At 37.2% G+C, this 17,085-nt stretch overlaps 2 protein-coding genes and 1 long non-coding RNA gene across 3 annotated transcripts in view; 2 read left to right on the top strand and 1 right to left on the bottom strand.

Annotated features, from left to right (window-relative positions):
* Positions 1 to 2,088: 2,088 nt before the first annotated feature.
* On the bottom strand, positions 2,089 to 5,548 carry LOC107668406 (transmembrane protein 41A-A-like). The gene is made up of 5 exons (XM_016460277.1): positions 5,306 to 5,548; positions 4,664 to 4,814; positions 3,571 to 3,732; positions 3,350 to 3,488; positions 2,089 to 3,258 (listed from the first exon to the last, which is right to left on the bottom strand). Exons 1-5 carry the CDS (start codon positions 5,473 to 5,475, stop codon positions 3,038 to 3,040), a joined length of 843 nt encoding a protein of 280 aa, XP_016315763.1. The 5' UTR covers positions 5,476 to 5,548; the 3' UTR covers positions 2,089 to 3,037.
* Positions 3,731 to 7,037, top strand: LOC107668407 (uncharacterized). The gene is made up of 3 exons (XR_001631889.1): positions 3,731 to 3,769; positions 6,633 to 6,736; positions 6,994 to 7,037. It is a non-coding gene; the product is annotated as an uncharacterized LOC107668407 (long non-coding RNA).
* A 4,855-nt stretch (positions 7,038 to 11,892) lies between these two features.
* Positions 11,893 to 17,085, top strand: part of LOC107668408 (UPF0524 protein C3orf70 homolog B) — a 9,453-nt gene continuing 4,260 nt past the window's right edge. Inside the window, exons 1-2 of the mRNA XM_016460278.1 lie at positions 11,893 to 12,352; positions 12,662 to 12,850. Of these exons, the coding sequence (XP_016315764.1) occupies positions 12,667 to 12,850 (184 nt within the window). The 5' untranslated portion in view covers positions 11,893 to 12,352; positions 12,662 to 12,666. The remainder of the gene's footprint in view (positions 12,353 to 12,661; positions 12,851 to 17,085) is intronic.

Genomic DNA, 17,085 nt, shown 5'->3' with positions numbered 1-17,085 from the left:
TGGTTGGTGGGCGAGATTTTTTTTTTTTTTTTTTTTTTTACAGATACTCTGGTTGTTTTGGGAAATGGATCGACTGTTCCAACAGGACGTGCAGGCATGGATATCCCTTTGTGCTTTATTTTCTTCTTCTTTTTGACCATGGAAGTTTGTGGCCTTAAACGTCACCAGTCTATATCATCACAGACAGCTCCCTCGCCCAATGAGAGCTAAGCCTCATCTTCCAGACGCAAGGTTTATGCCAATACGCACAGCTTCCATTAGTGTATATGCGTGTGTGTATATAGATATATATATATATATATATATATATAAAGAGAGAGAAATATTTATGAATCTATTTTTTTCCTATTTTGTGACGAGAGCTATTAATAAGAAACAAACAAAAAAGTATTTTTTTGGTGGAACACTGCCATGTTATTCTGAAGGGAAGTGTTTATTTTCTTGGAAGTAGACTATGAATATTGGTAGTATACTAAAAGTAAGAACAGTAATGAATCACCGCAACACTTTGATCAGAATGTGATCGGTGCGCATGTCAGTATTGCGATCTACCTCATGCGTCAGGGTACCTCAGTCCAATATTAAATTTCCCTTTTTTTCTCCCCACATTTTGTATGCCTTGTAAACTGAAAGTTTTGAACGTTTTCTTTTTATTAATAATAAAAGAGATCAAGAAAAGTCTTCAGGTCCATCTGGCAAAAACAAATGGATCTTAAAGCTTTCAAAACTGAATGCGAATTCAGAGACAATGACTATCAAGGAGAATGGCTTAATTCAAAGCATTCTCCAGGAGCAACTACGTGGTCCGAAGCATCCAAATTCAGGAGTTACAGTCAGACCAAATTTTTTAATTAAGGCTTTTTTTTAATCAAGGTCTTTCACAAAACAAAACCAGGTTGATATGAAAAAAAAAAAAAATAAATAAAACGGCTTTTTTTCTTGTTGTAATCCACAGAGTAACTGTTTTTTAAGTGTTTATTATAATCCCACAAAAATCACAAATGCAGGTATTTTTGTTGCCTCAGATCTGCTCTGAATGCAGTGGATCTGTTGCCGGTTGCAGTCTTTGTGTGTTACCGCTAAAACAACAACCCAGATAGCACATGTACGTCTGCAAGATGTCGGTTAAAGATCTTTTGATCTGGAAAGCATCTACTGTGTACGGGGGGAGGTATTGGGGGACTGAGAGCTGAACCTTTTTTTTTTTTTGCTAACAACCATGTTGTTTTGAAATGTAGGTGAACTGTACTGCTGATCAACATGGATTTGAGCAATAAAAATTCTTTATAAAATTCTTGTCTAAAGCTCATCTTGTTGGACGGGGATCCAATCCTCCTCCTTTAGGACCACTGTCTGGTGGAGTTTAGCTTTAGTACTAATATAACACACCTAAACCAACTTATCAAGGTCTTCCGTAATATTAGGATGTATCCGTGATACCTCCCGCACCCTCATTCACTATTCCTTACATTACTCAACTAATATAGTCCACTGAATGAGTGAATGAAAATGAGCGAATTTGAACACTGAGGTGCTGTGGACGTATGTTCTGGTGAGACATGAAAATTCATTCAGCATGGCGCTTAATGTGTAAAGGTATTCTTTAGCAGCTAGCTGTTGTGTGTACATCAGTTGTACACTCGTGGAGGTGCATTATGGGATTGAATAAGTGCACTCAATGTCCACTATGGTTTCAGACGGAATAGTGCATTATATAGAGCTGCATGATTAATTAAAACCTAAATCGCAATAATATTGATATCACCATAAATATTAGTGTTGTAATTTTACTGTTATAATCTAAATTAAAATTATTTTATTATTTTTCTTAACTCAGTTTTACAGTGAAATATTACAATAGTAGTTTCATTTAGTTGTAATAATTATTACTAGTTATTTTATTTTGTATCCATATTAATATCAAAATTGTGCAGCCCTACAAACAAGCACATTTTTTAAATCAAAATTATCAGAAAAATCGCAATTAAATTCTTAACCAAAACTGTGCAGCCCTAGCACTATACAAGGATAAATGCAGGACATTGCCCTGGTCAGACAAATGCACTAATCATAATGTGATGCCATTTTTTCTTTAATTAAAAAACGGCATTTATAACATTCATCAACTGCGTATGAATACTAGCTTGAAATGAACACAGCATGTAGATATGATCAAATGTTCTGACAGAAGCTAATGGAATGAGTTTATTATCAGATGATTGATCACATCGTAAACAGCTTTACTCACGTGATGTGGGTGTTCGGTGAATAAAAATACTACATTCTGCTCCCAGCATTGGTAATGCCACTGACATATAAACAAGAATTTGCTTTAATTCACCATTTTAACACTAAGTTGGATGGGCTTTCAGTGATCAGGCAGGACTTCACATACTGCCGCCTTCCCCATAAAGAAACAAAACCCATAGTGAATATTTACAGCTTTATGTTTTAATATTTACAAGTACTCCAAGAAAGTAAAATAGTAAACATTTCACTTCAGTGAGGTAGGTCACTTTTAAGGCTGATGTGAAACTTCAAAAGACAGTAACCCACAACCAAAATCCATGATATTAGTCTGTAAATACAGAAGAATAGTATCAAATACCTCAAATGTCTATTTTGCTGCAAAATTTCACATCTTTTAAACCACAAAAGCCTGTTATGGACAGCTGATGTGCACTGGAATAAATGTACAGTATGTATAGTAAGTGAAAACCGACAGATGAACAGTTTCATATTTCTGTGATTTGTACATAAAGGCAGGATTCAGAATTCAAGACCACCAATATTATATGTAAATACAGAACTTCCCAAAACGGCAGCAAAAAGTCCCTTTTTCTCACTACATTTCAATCCATGCCAGTAACGGCATAGCAGCCTTCCAAGTAAAGAATATGTAAAACTTACATTTCCATTTTTAAAAATGTGAGGCCACAAAAAAGATTTTAGAGCTCTTAAAAGCCACTTTAAATACAAAAAGTAGCCACCCACAAAGCAGCCAAGGGGGATCGAATCACTGACCCCACACTGTCCCTTATCTGTTTTTCTTGTCTTGACTGAGTCCATTTGTTTCATGGCCATCCAGGTGGAGATGCTGAGTGCTGTATGTACGGATCAGAGCTCCAGGCAGCAGAGCAACACAGGCAATAAGCAGTAGTTTCAACACCACACTCCAGGAGAACAAGTCGTCCAGAGAGGAGATTTGAGACAGCATTGATCCCGTCTGGACGCAGATGAAGTTGTATGGCATCAGGCCTGAAAGAGAAAACAGATGTTTCAAATAAATGCTACAAATATTAAGAGAAATGTTCTGAAAAATCCTCTGCTGTCATTTAACTGTGCTTACCAATGAAGACAGCCATGAAGAAAAGAGTGACTGGAATATTCAGTAGTGGGGAGGTCATGTTTAAGAACCAGTTTGGACTCATGGGAAAGAATCTCAGGAACAGCAGAAAAAAGAACAAGCTACTTCTGTTTTCCTCAACCTGGAAAAGAGTAAACATCAAGTGATGATTCTTTCTATATTGTACTTTCAGACATCTTAGAAGATAAGACAACTTGATGTACCTTCTTTTGCAGCATGGCCACCTTGTCGGGGAAGAGTCTCACAATGTGCTGCTTGCCAAATGCCTGGGACAGGAGGAAACATAGAGTGGCACCCACTGTGGTGAGGACACAGGCGAGGAGAAGACCATACCATGTCCCGAACAAAGCCCCAGCCAAGATGTTCTGGGAAAAAAAAGTCATAAGAGCAAAGTATATACAGGTGCATGTTGTAAATAACCCTCCTGCTAATATGGGCACACCATTTGTCAAATTGACCCCCGTTGGTTTCAGTGTAATTCGCCATCGCCAACACTACGAAAAACATAAAACCTCTAGTGCAGCATTTCAGAAACTAAAATATGAGAAATTATGAACAGTTCCTCCCTTTGTGTTGGGTCAATTTGACCCACGTTTTTGTTCAAATTTACCTGCATTGACAAAATAAACGGTTTAGTATTAAACTGTTTTGTAGTGACTGCACACTGAGGTGCAAATGACTACAACCAAGTATAAATAGTATTTAACATTATTTGTACTTGGTGGATATTGTATTGGTGAACAGCCTCTGCTTTTTTTGTTATGTCTGGTTCTCAAACCTTTGTAAAGGTAAATTGGGTTTCTCACACTACTTTTCAGTTCTGCAACAGACTAGTAACAACCAAAAACAAATAAAGAGTTTCACACTAAAAAACAGAATGCTATGTGGAATGGTCAGATGGGTCTTACATTTCGAGTAAACTTGTAATTCATATTTTAGTCTTTGACAAGCTACAATAAAATTTCCTGATTTGTGCCTGCTGATTGCATGTTGTTTGTCAAAGTGTTGACAAACACTTTGTGTTGATTTCCATGTTCAATCAACACAATCAACACAAAGTGTTGATTTCCATGCGAACTGCATGGAAATCAATGGGGGTCAGTTTGATCATTGTCACCAATATTTGTACAGCCTTTTCAAAACACATCTATGTTGAAGCTTTGCATGCACATTCGTAACCCTAAATGAGGAAAAACATTTCATGAAGAAATAAATGGTTTAACCAATGTTTCAAGCAGTTTAAAAATCAAGTATGGTCAAACTGACCTGCATTGAAGTATTTGCTTATATACTCACTAAGAAAGAGGAACGGGGTATGGCAAAAGCCTGTTTGTAGAGGTAGGCACTGCAGACGAGTAACAACACATACCCTGTGTGCTGTGTCTTATAAAACTGCAACAGCTCTGCCATCTCTTTCAGTTCATCCAGATCTGATGGGAACTTCAACCTGGACCAAAATAAAATCGCATGACATGGACATTTGGCAAACTTGCAGGGACAGTATCTCAGCTGATTATGCATCTGGCTCAAGGACACTATGGTGATAGTTCAAGAATCGCTCTTTTGCAAGGTTTAAACCTACATCGTCGATATTAAACCAACTCATCAGACATAAGAAAAACGTCTTCAGATTTAAATAAATTAAGAGACCGAACTTCTCTAATATGAGTAGTAGGTAGGGCATCACAGACGATAGTAGTGGATATTCAGGAATAAACGTTGCAGCGACAACAGATCTGATTTCACTGCCAAAGGACAAATGACAGCTGGAGACAAGACAAGAGAGAGAGCATCCATTTTGAAAATGCTTCACACTTACGCTTTTCACACTTTGATACATCCTCAAAATGTTTCGTACAAGACTGAAAAGTCAGCTGTGAGAGCTGCAAATAGCAAAAGACAGATGGTCATTATCACACATGCAAGAGAAAAGCACACCTGGAGGCTGCAGTCTCCATTTCACTTGGGTTGTCTTCATCATTAGATTTTCTCGTCTCTCCATGGTCTTGCTTAGGCAGCCGAGGTCCAGGAGGGATAAAAGAGGACAGTAAATAAAGGTAAAAAGTAGCCGTCAATATTACAGCAATCAGACCAACAAGCGAACGCATGACGGAGTAACTAGAGGGCGCAGATACTGCATGTCCAATTCACTGCGGATCACTTCCGGGAGCGAAATTACGAATCCTACGTAAGAGACAGACAAGCTAATTAATATGCTTGCGTTCAGAGCCGCTGATTGGTAGGATTCTCGACGTGCCTGACCACGTGATCTATTTAATATTCATAAGCTAGACCTTAGCTTCGCCAGTTTACCAAACAGACAATTATCAACATTTGGCCAGAGAGTGCAATAAAATAGAACCAGGGAAAGTTAAATATTATATTTAATTATTAACAATATTCCATTCTCTAAAAGCCTTTATACAACAATACTACAGTATTGTTTAAAGTTATTTATTAAACGAAAATGTAAAATACCTCAGAAATATACAATTCCACTCAAAATTATATTTATTGTCCTCTATATAAAATTTTTGTCAATCCAAAAACTGCAATGACATTTGTCTTTCACCAAATCGGAAAAAGACTACTGGGTGGACGTCGCATATTTAATATTTATGAGCCAGTCGACCATAGTAGAATTAGTAAAAACGGAAGTCTCCTGCGGTGACCAGATGTTAATTGAATAACTTAAGCTTTATTTTGGCAAACCAATGTTTTATATTCATAGTGAAAGTCAGTTGTGATGGAAGACACGTAGGACATGCGACGTCCTCACTTAAAGACACAAGCTCCAATATTAAGAGCGGCTGTGATTGCACTGACGCACTGAGTTTGCTGGTGTTCCAAAGTCTTGCAGTTCTTTCAACTCACAACAACACCGTTCAGCTCAACAAAATGGCCCGATATGAACTTGTTAAAAGATCAGTTGCTCTGATCACTCTTACCAACCCTCCAGTCAATGCCTCGAGATCAGTGAAAACCTGATAAATAATACTAAAACGAATTCATTTACTTAATGCATTATCCATGTTTGTTAAAAAGAAAAACCAAACTACAGTAATGCATACAATCTTGCATATACATTTCTATTATTATAATGCTTAATGTACTACTTTGTATAAAACTTTTTATAAATGCTATGATTTATACACATGATCTTGTCCACAAAGACAAAGTGTCATTGAAATGTCCATTTTTCAAATGCATTTTTTTAGTTAATGAACAAAAGTGATTTGATCATGTCCATGCTCTTTCTCCTTAGTTCTGCAGTGCGTCATGCCATCGCAAAGAGCATGGAGTGTGCCCTGAGTGACCCAAAGGTCACGGCCGTGGTCATCTGTGGAGAGAATGGAAGCTTTTGTGGAGGTTAGACTATTAAAGATAAACATCCACCAAAAGCTTTTTTTAAGTCTTTCAATTAAATGCTTGCTCTGGCTGAGTTATGTAAAGGATGAAATACACTACACAACTTTTAAAATCTGAACATATTTTAAAACACAAATGTTTACAGAGGAAAAAAAGGGCATACTAAACAACTGAGGATCACACAAACATACGTCTCATTGTGTATTCAAGCCTTAAGAAGACCATCTAATATCTGATGATGCAGTGTTCTTCTGCAGGTGCAGACATTCGGGAGTTTGCTGGGCCTTTAAAAGGGCCTCCATTGGTACCCTTGTTAGATGCCATAGAGGCAGGAGAGAAGCCTGTGATTGCTGTCATAGGGGGTTGCTCTAGGTGGGGGCTTTGAATTAGCCCTAGTCTGTCACTATCGTATTGCACACTCTAAGGTAAACCATTTTATACTGCAGTTTATTCTTTTGAACATGCATACTGAACTAGCTTCAATACTGTGCAATGCTGTCTAGTGCTGATATGTCCCTAGTTAATCGGTTGAACTTTGATATTAATATGTAAAGTTTATCAGACAAGGGAAAGGTTGTTGTTTTGTGGTTTATGCACTATGTAGTGTATAACATATCATGTGTTCCAGGCACGTCTTGGACTTCCAGAGGTGACTTTGGGCATCCTGCCAGCTGCAGGGGGAACACAGCGTCTTCCCAGGCTTATTGGCATTCCTGCTGACCTAGAACTGATCACCACTGGTAAATCATACACTTAGCCTACTGGCACACCCACAATTCACCCCATCAGATTTCAGCCACTTTACTATCTTCAACCACATGCCCTCTCTGCAACCCTCCAAAAAAAAAAAAACATATCAGCCATGTCATGCAGAGAGTATTTCTGAAATTTCCAATTGGCTAAGAATGAATGAGCTGGTCCCCTAATTCTTCAGCACTTCATGGTGTTTTTAGTAATAAGTAAAATTGTTCCCACTAGGTGTCAGCATTGTACATTGTTTCTGATTGATTTGCCTTAGGGCTTACAGCAATAGTTCATCCAAAAATGAAAAATTTTCATTATTTGCTCACCCTTATGTAATTCCAAACATATGTTCTGATATTTTTCAGTAGAACACAAATAGAAAGAAGAATTTTCACAGTGCCTATTTTTGACCACATATATCTTTATTTATTTATTTTGGGCACTTGTGAACATTCTTTAAAAAAATCGTATTTGTTTTCTTCTGGTAAAATAACAGTATGCAAGATTGAAATGCTATGAGGATGAGTAATTTATTTTCATTTCTGAGTGAACTAATCCTTTAACAAATGAGCAATCAGATTTCAGTTGTTTTATGATTGTGATGGGATTTTCCTCACCTGTTGTCATAATATATTAAGCAGAAAAATAAGCAAGTAAAGCACTCCACATCGCTCAGTTTCTCATTTACCAACAGCAGCATTATTGTTTGACATTGCAGGCCGCCATATCTCTGCCCAGGAGGCTCTGAAGCTGGGCATCGTTGACCAGGTCACAGAGCAGAATGCTTGTGAGGTGGCTGTGGAGTTTGCCCTGAGAGCTGTAGGTATGTCGTGAACTGGCAAAGCGGAAATACAGACTGAACAGTAAAGGGAAGCAGAGTCTTTGGCAGGCTTTCAGAGTCATGGGCCGTACCAGGTAAAACCTTTGTCACAGCAAATGGAATTAATGTTTCATATCCTTGTCAACGAGTTGCAAAGTCGTTCTTTGCTTTGATCTATTTTTCAAGAAGTGAAAAGGAACAAACATTATTAGAATATTAACTGTGACCCCTCATTGGAGAACGATTTGAACAAATTACATTTTTTTATGTATGTTTTTTCTTTTCAAAGTAACAGTCAAGTTCTTGATTAAAAATCTTTTATTCCCTTTTATGTTAAGATGGTCTTTATATCACCTCAAACTAGTTCAAAAACGTGCAAAATGCTAATGATTATACTCAGGGACTAGACGTTTTAACTGGCTATTTACAGGTCAAGTGGAGTCAAAAATGAATGTTTATATTGTCGCTTGGAGGGTGTTGAATCGTGCTCGGCCTGAAAAAGTGATTAGAGACTCTCTCTGCAGCTTCTGAAAAATGAATGCCGATTCTTCAGCTTCTGCTTGACCCTAATTTCCTCCAGTAATGAAAAATCATATGAGAGCAATTAAATAATTGAAAGGATTACTGGACTCTGAAATATTTCTGTCAAATTATTCAGCTTTCCTAGGTCTACAGTAAGTGCAGCTGTTCGTTGTACTCTACAGGCCACAAATTCTCGCTTAGACTGAGGGAGATCCCTTGTAATGTGAATGTTGTGAGTGACACTCTTAGGGAGAGATCAGGGTTCATCTAGAGTCAGGATAAGTTCTGGAGGGAGATTAAAGATTGGCCACAACTAATGCTGTCACTGTAATCACACGCTGAGCGAAGATCAACCCGACCAAATCCTCATGACAGTCAACTAAATGGAATTGCGGAGCTGGTATTGTGGACAACAGCCAAATGTGCCTGATTTACTAATTAATGGTAAATAACTAGTGTAAATGGTTCAAAATAGTCAAATCTGTCAGAACGTAAACAGCACAAAAAAAAAAAAAAAACTGCACCAATCACTTGTGACACTGAAGACTGGAGTTAAATTCAATTATTTACATCTCAGGAATAAATGACATTTTTTAAAAGTATATATTACAATAGAAACAAGTTGTTTTAATTTGTAATAATATTTCACAATTTTACTGTATTTTTCGTCAAATAAATCCAGCCTTACTGACAAACATTTTTACACTTCATAATTACTGTAAGTCAGTAGTTTAATTTGTATAATTGCTGTTGATTCAGTTACATCATTCACAGTGCTTCCTGAGTAGTTAATTTACTCATACAAGAATGTAAATGTTATGAGTGTCTTTTAACTGATTTCCAATTATTTATTTATTTGCCTCAAGTCAATGTTGAAATGTTGTCATTCATCTTGTAGCTCTTGAAGAATTTGTTTAAAATCCCTTTTCACAATGAATGGAACAAATACTTGCTGAACCAAGATTATGTGCTCGTTTTTTTTTTTTTTAATTAATTTAGTTATTTAACAGGGAACCATGTCATAAGTAATCAGAAGTGGCATATTCATATTCCCTAAACACTTTTTGTAGAGTCTCGCTCTCGGCTCTCATAGCTACAGAGATTCATCTTGTTTTCCAGTCGCAGAAACATCTGCCAAATGCACCTATCAGGATCTAACCCAGCCCTACAGTACTTGCTCACAATAAATCACAGCATTAGTGATTCAAGTCCTGCCCACAGCATCACAGATTAACCACAGATACATCTGTATCATGCAGTAGTGTGCACAGCACACTAGACATCAAACTGAACACTCCTTATGCTTTTATGTGTTAATTTAAAGGAATTACTCATAGCTATTGTATAGTACAACGAATGAACACAAGCTTAGTGAACACAAGCTTAGTGAATCATGTTTAGTGAAAAATATGCAGTGTTTGCAGCTCTGAAATTTAGAGAATTAATAAATCATACCCTTTAGTACAGTTTTAAAATACTCATTCCTATCAATATACTTTATATTGATTGCTCAAAACAGGACAGTGCAGAAAGCAGACAGAACTGTTGGGTTCTGGTTTTGCTGGCCCTTTAAGGCTTATCAGTGTGACCCAGATTCCAGAGAGAAAGATGAATCTAATGCAATTAGAAACTATATTGAATCAAGTACCACCCTGCATAATCCTTTTAGTGAGGCAGGAAATCAAACGTTAGAACCTCTGGTAAGTTCAGAAAAATGCAGTTTTGATGGGCTGTTGTGTGTGTGTGTGTGTGTGTGTGTTGGTTTGTTGTGCCAGTGTATATATGAGGAAGTGTGAATGGGTGTATGCCAGACAGAATATGACTCAAGTCAGTGTCTGCCACACTGTGCTTTGAGTGCCATGGTTATACACTTTCAGACTTTCAGAAATTCAATTCATATTTTAGCAAGTGATATATATTACCATAAAGATTTTGAAATATTGGTAGATGAACTTGTTGACAGATTCAGTACTGTATGGTTTTTGTGTAACTGTATATAGATCATTACCACTTTTCATTGTTAATCTATAATCTGTAAATCAAATCGGGAACAGGCATTAGTCACCGGAAAGGTTCAGGACTGTCCACCCAGCATTGCCTTTATGTTTCACATAATATTTTGACATCATATTTTGTATATCTTTAACAGCCAAACCGCTGCTTTCACGAAGAGTGAGCATGCTGACCACACGCTGCCCTCCAGATCTGGATGCCCTCTTAGATGCGGTCACCATGCAGGTTAAAAAGAAGGCTCCGGGAGTGATGGCATCTTTGGCTCGTATTCAGGATTTTTTTCAGGATTCTTTGATGAATAGAAAGCTCAAAAGAACAGCATTTATTTGAAAGATCTTTTGTAAGATTATAAATGTCTTTACTGTCACTTTTGATCAATTTAAAGCATTCTTGCTTACAAAAAGTCTTAATTTCTTACCAAAATCTTACTGACCACAAACTTTTGAACGGTAGTGTATACATGATGAATTACCTGTTAAAATGCTTTTGATTATTTATATGGCTGTGCATTCAGTTTGAGGGAAAACTTTTTAATTAATTTGGCTTAGAGGATCTATGTGGAATAGCTGGTCTGTGAGGTGTACTGTGTATGATGTGATTTGTGCTTTGCTGCAAGGGATAAGTTAATTGCTATTGCTTCTGTGCTGCTACCCAAATATGTCTGCGGCTGTTTAATTAAACACCGCTAAACCCCTGTGTTCACCCCTTTGAACTATGCCCAAAGATGGTGTAGAAAACTATGAAGACCAAATTATTTGTACATATACATAAAGAGAGATCTCAGAAGTTTGCATCAGTACTTAGATTCACTAATCATCAAGATGTGTTGAAAACTCACCAACTTACCAAGGATAAGTCTAATTAATATAATAATAATAATAATAAAAATACATTATTTTAGAAAGTCTTTCTAATGTCTTTTCTATGGAAGCCCGTTTCTGCCACTGAATAAAAAAATTTTTATTTTTTATTCAGTGGCGGAAACGGGCTTCCATACTTTTCTTTATACACCTTACAATAAAATTATATAAATGAGAAAACCATTGTAATGGCTTTCAGGAGAATACAGCGCCGTCTGCTGGTCAAGTGTCGTCTCTGCCGCTGTGTGCAGTATAATATGTGTCCGCGTGCGAGCAGCGCTCACTCAGTCCCGGAGCAGCATCAGCCGCGGCAGCTGCAGCAGCAGCACGAGAAGCACCACCGGGATCGTGTTTCACAGAAGTTTCAATCTGCGCTGCTTTGCTGAGCTTTTTTCCATCTTTAAATAGCGAACGCGCCAGAACACTCCACGTGCATGATTGCTCCTCAATAGACATCTGACAGTTACCGTTGGAAATCTACGAAAACCCAAGGATTATCCGCATCCAGAAGCCATTTGTCAGTTTAATATGGAAAAATTTAATTCCTCATATGCATTACGACTGCAGGGATCTTAATGCAGATGTTGTGGGAAGTTTAAAGCAGATATTGTGTGATGGCAGGATATCACCAGCTTTGAGTGCTCAAACCTGATTAAGGTAAGCAAAACCAAACTCCAAATACTTGGATAGTTCTTATTATTTAAGACTGCTGTTCTTCATTTATTTTTAATACAGTAAAATTTTACATAAAACAATGATATCACATGGTAATATGATATAATACTAAATATAAAATGTGAAATTATTACATTTGGTATACTGTCATAGAAAGTGTCCTAAATACATTTTATTCAATTTATTCCTTATTATGTTAGACTAAAACTTTCCTATGTGTAATGCATTTTAAATTTGTAGATAACACTCAGGTTAACAGTGTATTTTCATCGCATGACTCTTCTCTTACAGTAACCATGGCTTACACTGGAGCTCAGAAGGCTTTGAAGAGCGATAAGTTAGATGAAGCTCAAGCTCTGGCCAAAAGCTGTGCAGGCAGGCCGGACTTTCTCGCCTGTGATGGACTGTCCATCTGCGCGACACACAGCCACGGAAAGTGTTTCAAACTGCACTGGTGCTGCCATTTGGGCTGGTGTCACTGTAAGTGGTCAACTTCTGACATGCAAATATATTCTGTTCCACTCTATTCTATTCTAAATACATCACCTCATAATACAAAAAGTGTCCACTACTCTGAAATGAGTAGTAAAAAGTATCATTCACGTCACACACACAAAAAAACAAAAACAAAGGGGCAATATTACAGCTGGCAGTATGATTAAAAATGACTGCTCAAACATTCTATATTCGTAGCAGAAAAAAATATACTGCTGTCGATCATCTTGCAGGAAAACTAGGTTATAGTGAGTACATGCACAATATTTCATTTTCTGCACTTTTTAAATGAATCTAGGCGTTAATGACATTTATTTGATAAATTCTATGCACTGTGTATGATCGCACAACTTGGTTTTTCTGATTTATTGTCACAGCTGTTTTGAGAACATTTATGAGCTTGTACTGTCATCAGAAACTGCTGTCTGGTGTCGCTTGGATGCTTTTTCAGCATTATATGACTTCAGATGTACCTGAGCACAAGGCTGAGAATTTCTTAGTATGCAAGATGTGTCAGCCTGGAATATCTCCCCGGAAATATCTTACCAGCAAATCCAGTGTGAGGGTTAACCTTTATATTTGACTTTATCAAAGCAGACCTTACCCCACCTGAACCTTGAAGCCACCTCTATATTCTCCAGTCGTTAGCTTGACATGACCCTGAATCCACCAGTTATCAGTGTATACACAGGAAGCGGCTGCTCCGCTCCTTTAGCAGGATGTTTTCTTTTTCTAGCTCACGTCCCTCTGACTGAGTTCAGCTCCTGAGTGATTGTAAAAGCTTTCATTGTGTTTAAAAGAGGTAAATGTCAGTGTGAGGCCTTTAGAACTGTGTGAACTGATCAAACCATATTTAATACCCTCTCATGACACTTCCATCACGGGAACTGAACTTTATTGAGTTCAAATAAAGGAATATTATCCTCAGTGTCCCTCAGAGTAGTTTATTGATTAACCCCATCCTTTTCTAGCTTATTTTGGTTTGAACACTGATCAGATACTGGCCAGTCCTATGTTTGTGATTACTTATACAACACAGAAAGGGTACTCTATTTATGTATTTATTTGAGCAATAAAAGCATGTCTGTAATCATCATAAATTCCCACTCTCTGCACAATGTAATACTGGTCTACTAATGCAGTTATGCAGCCTCTATTTTATGACTAATTCATCATTGTTTGCACGCATTGTGATAATGTAATAGTTTTTACCTTTCATTAATGTACACATGAGATATGAATTTGCAAAATAATGAATTTGGACTATAGAATGGTGGGAGACACTTAGTGTTTCTTAAATACGTATATGTCCTTTACCAGTCTGTGCACATGATGACAGCTTTAATCTACCATTATTGCAATAGAGACAAAGCATTATGTTAATGCGTACTTGTGGTTTATCGGCCAGCACACTTGCCCTGTGATATAACTACTGACTGGTGCGCCATTTTGAGAAGCACTAAATGTACCATAAAATTACAAACACAAAATGCTCACCCCAGTATGTATGGTTTAGAATGCCTGTTCTGTTAAATAATTCATGGCTGGAAATCCTGGAGTTCTGTTGCATAACTGTGTTGCAGACTTGAAATTACACCTACACTCTTAAAAATAAAGGTGCTTCAAAAGGTTCTTCAAGCGATGCCATAGAAGAACATTTTTGGTTCCACAAAGAACCATTCAGTCAAAGGTTCTTTAAAGAACCATCTCTTTCTTACCTTTTTGTAATCTGAAGAACCTTCTTTCGCCACAAAGAACCTTTTGTGAAACAGAAAGGTTCTTCAGATGTTAAAGGTTCTTTATGGAACCATTTAGACAGAAAGGTTATTCTATGGCATCGTGAAGCACCTTTATTTTTAAGAGTGTAGCACAAATGGTGACTGCTATTCGCAACCCCATGAGTGGCTCATTAGCAGGTGGAGCACTCAGAGTAATGTCTGCTGAAAATTCAGCTTTGCATCACAGGAATAAATTACATTTGAAAATATATTCAAATAGAAAACAATTATTTTGTAATAATATTTCACAGTATTACTATCTTTACTGTATTTTTTATCAAATAAATGCAACCTTGGTGAGCATAAGAGATGTTTCTTTTCAAAAATCCTTCCGAATTCAATTCTGTTTCTATTGTAGAAAAAGTCTTTATTGTGTCTTACCTCTTCTTAGGGTGCAATGAGAACCCCAATGGGACATTGCTGTGCTATGGTGTACATTGTGATGATTTATTAATATTGCTGTTCCACAGCACTACACAAGATACCGTCAGCTTTGCTCAGCTGTGTTTGGGTTTGACAGTATCCAGTCGTACACTGAGCAAACCCAGGGCTGTGGTGAGAGAGCAGAAGCTGTAAGAGTGGTGTCTGCACTTCAGACGTGTACGTGTTGCTTAGTGATGTTATGTGGCCATGTGTGAAACGTAGAGAATGAAGCCTCCTGTTTCTGGCGCTGTGCCTGCAGCTCCAGCTGTCAAACATTGATTTCCTCTATGAGCTCTGTTCTGGCTTGGAGATCCGGTCCTTTGTCCAACAGATTTATAAAACAAAGAACTGAAAGAAGTCTGTAAATGAATGGCAAACTGTACAAGTGGAGCCTCTATTGTTGATTGCACATGAGAAAAGTACAGCAAAATTATTATTGCTATTGTTATTCACCACCCCTGCAATTTGCTTAATTTGCACTTTTCACAGGACAAGTTTGGAATCTCATTAGAATTAAATTAGTTTGTTTTGCTTTTGTATTTCTTTTGTTATTATTGCTTTTCTTGGCAAGATATGTTTATTAAAGGGTTAGTTCACCCAAAAAGGAAAATTCTGTCATTAATTACTCACCCTCATGTCGTTCCAAACCCGTAAGACCACAAAGAAAACAAAAATAACAACTTTATTCCACAATATCTTCCCTTCCATGTTGCGTTCACGAGAGTACCACGACACATGCATGAGTTAAGTTCTAGTCATGAATGTATTACAGAAGTCATATCAAATCTCAGGGCTACAATAATTGAATGCTTATATACTTAAAAAGATACAAAATTGTCACTGGGGCAGAACTCTAAAGTACAAAACTAAAAGGTACATCTTTGTACCTTATTTACTCCTAAATGGTACATATTTATGGTGACTGAGAGAGCTCAACATGCTGCAACTTAAGAAAAATTGAAAAAGCACCAGCAAATTAAGAAAACATCTTCATCAGTTTGACAACACATGCTGCAAATACTCAAAATACAGAAACGTGCTGCATATACGCACAACGCGACCAAATACAGAAAAGCATTGCAAGTAGCACAGACCACAGAAAATAGGTTTCAAACTTTTTGAAAGTGATACCGTTATTGTCTCTGTATAAACTATAAAAACATCAATTTGTGAAAACGGTGACGTCATTATTACATGTTCAGTCTATAGGTATGCACGAGTTTCTTTACAAAGTGGCATCGCCATCTACTGGCCTGGCATGCAGAATACAACGTTTTAGTAATTTTTGCGGCTCTGTGTAATAGGAGAGTTATTTGTTACTTGGAATTCTATATTATTATTATTATTATTATTATTATTATTATATGTTTTATTACACATTTTTATTACACTATCCCAAATACTGGAAAAGCTACTCTCATGTTGTTTTAAAATGTAGTTTAGTTAGTAGTGTTGCTACTTTTAGTTAGTTAAACCCTGGCACGGTCATCTGTTTGCAGCCCCAAACACAAGATATTTGAGAGCTGCTGTCTTATAGAAACAAAGATGAAGTTCTCAAGGTGAATGCATACCTTGACTCTAGGGGTCTAACAACTAAAAATCAAGTCAGGAATCTTGGTGTGATTCTGGAGACAGACCTTAGTTTCAGTAGTCATGTCAAAGCAGTAACTAAATAAGCATACTATCATCTCAAAAACATTGCAAGAATTAGATGTTTTGTTTCCAGTCAAGACTTGGAGAAACTTGTTCATGCCTTTATCACCAGCAGGGTGGACTATTGTAATGGTCTCCTCACTGGCCTTCCCAAAAAGACCATTAGACAGCTGCAGCTCATCCAGAACGCTGCTGCCAGAATTCTGACTAGAACCAGAAAATCTGAGTATATCACACCAGTCCTCAGGTCCTTACACTGGCTTCCAGTTATATTTAGGATTGATTTTAAAGTACTTTTACTCGTTTATAAATCACTCAATGGCCTAGGACCTAAATACATAGCAGATATGTTCACTGAATATAAAC

Source organism: Sinocyclocheilus anshuiensis, unplaced genomic scaffold (assembly GCF_001515605.1).
Source record: "Sinocyclocheilus anshuiensis isolate Anshui unplaced genomic scaffold, SAMN03320099.WGS_v1.1 scaffold1237, whole genome shotgun sequence".
NCBI lineage: Eukaryota > Metazoa > Chordata > Actinopteri > Cypriniformes > Cyprinidae > Sinocyclocheilus > Sinocyclocheilus anshuiensis.
Note: the sequence above shows the minus strand (reverse complement) of the source record. Positions and strands in the feature narration are given on the sequence as shown.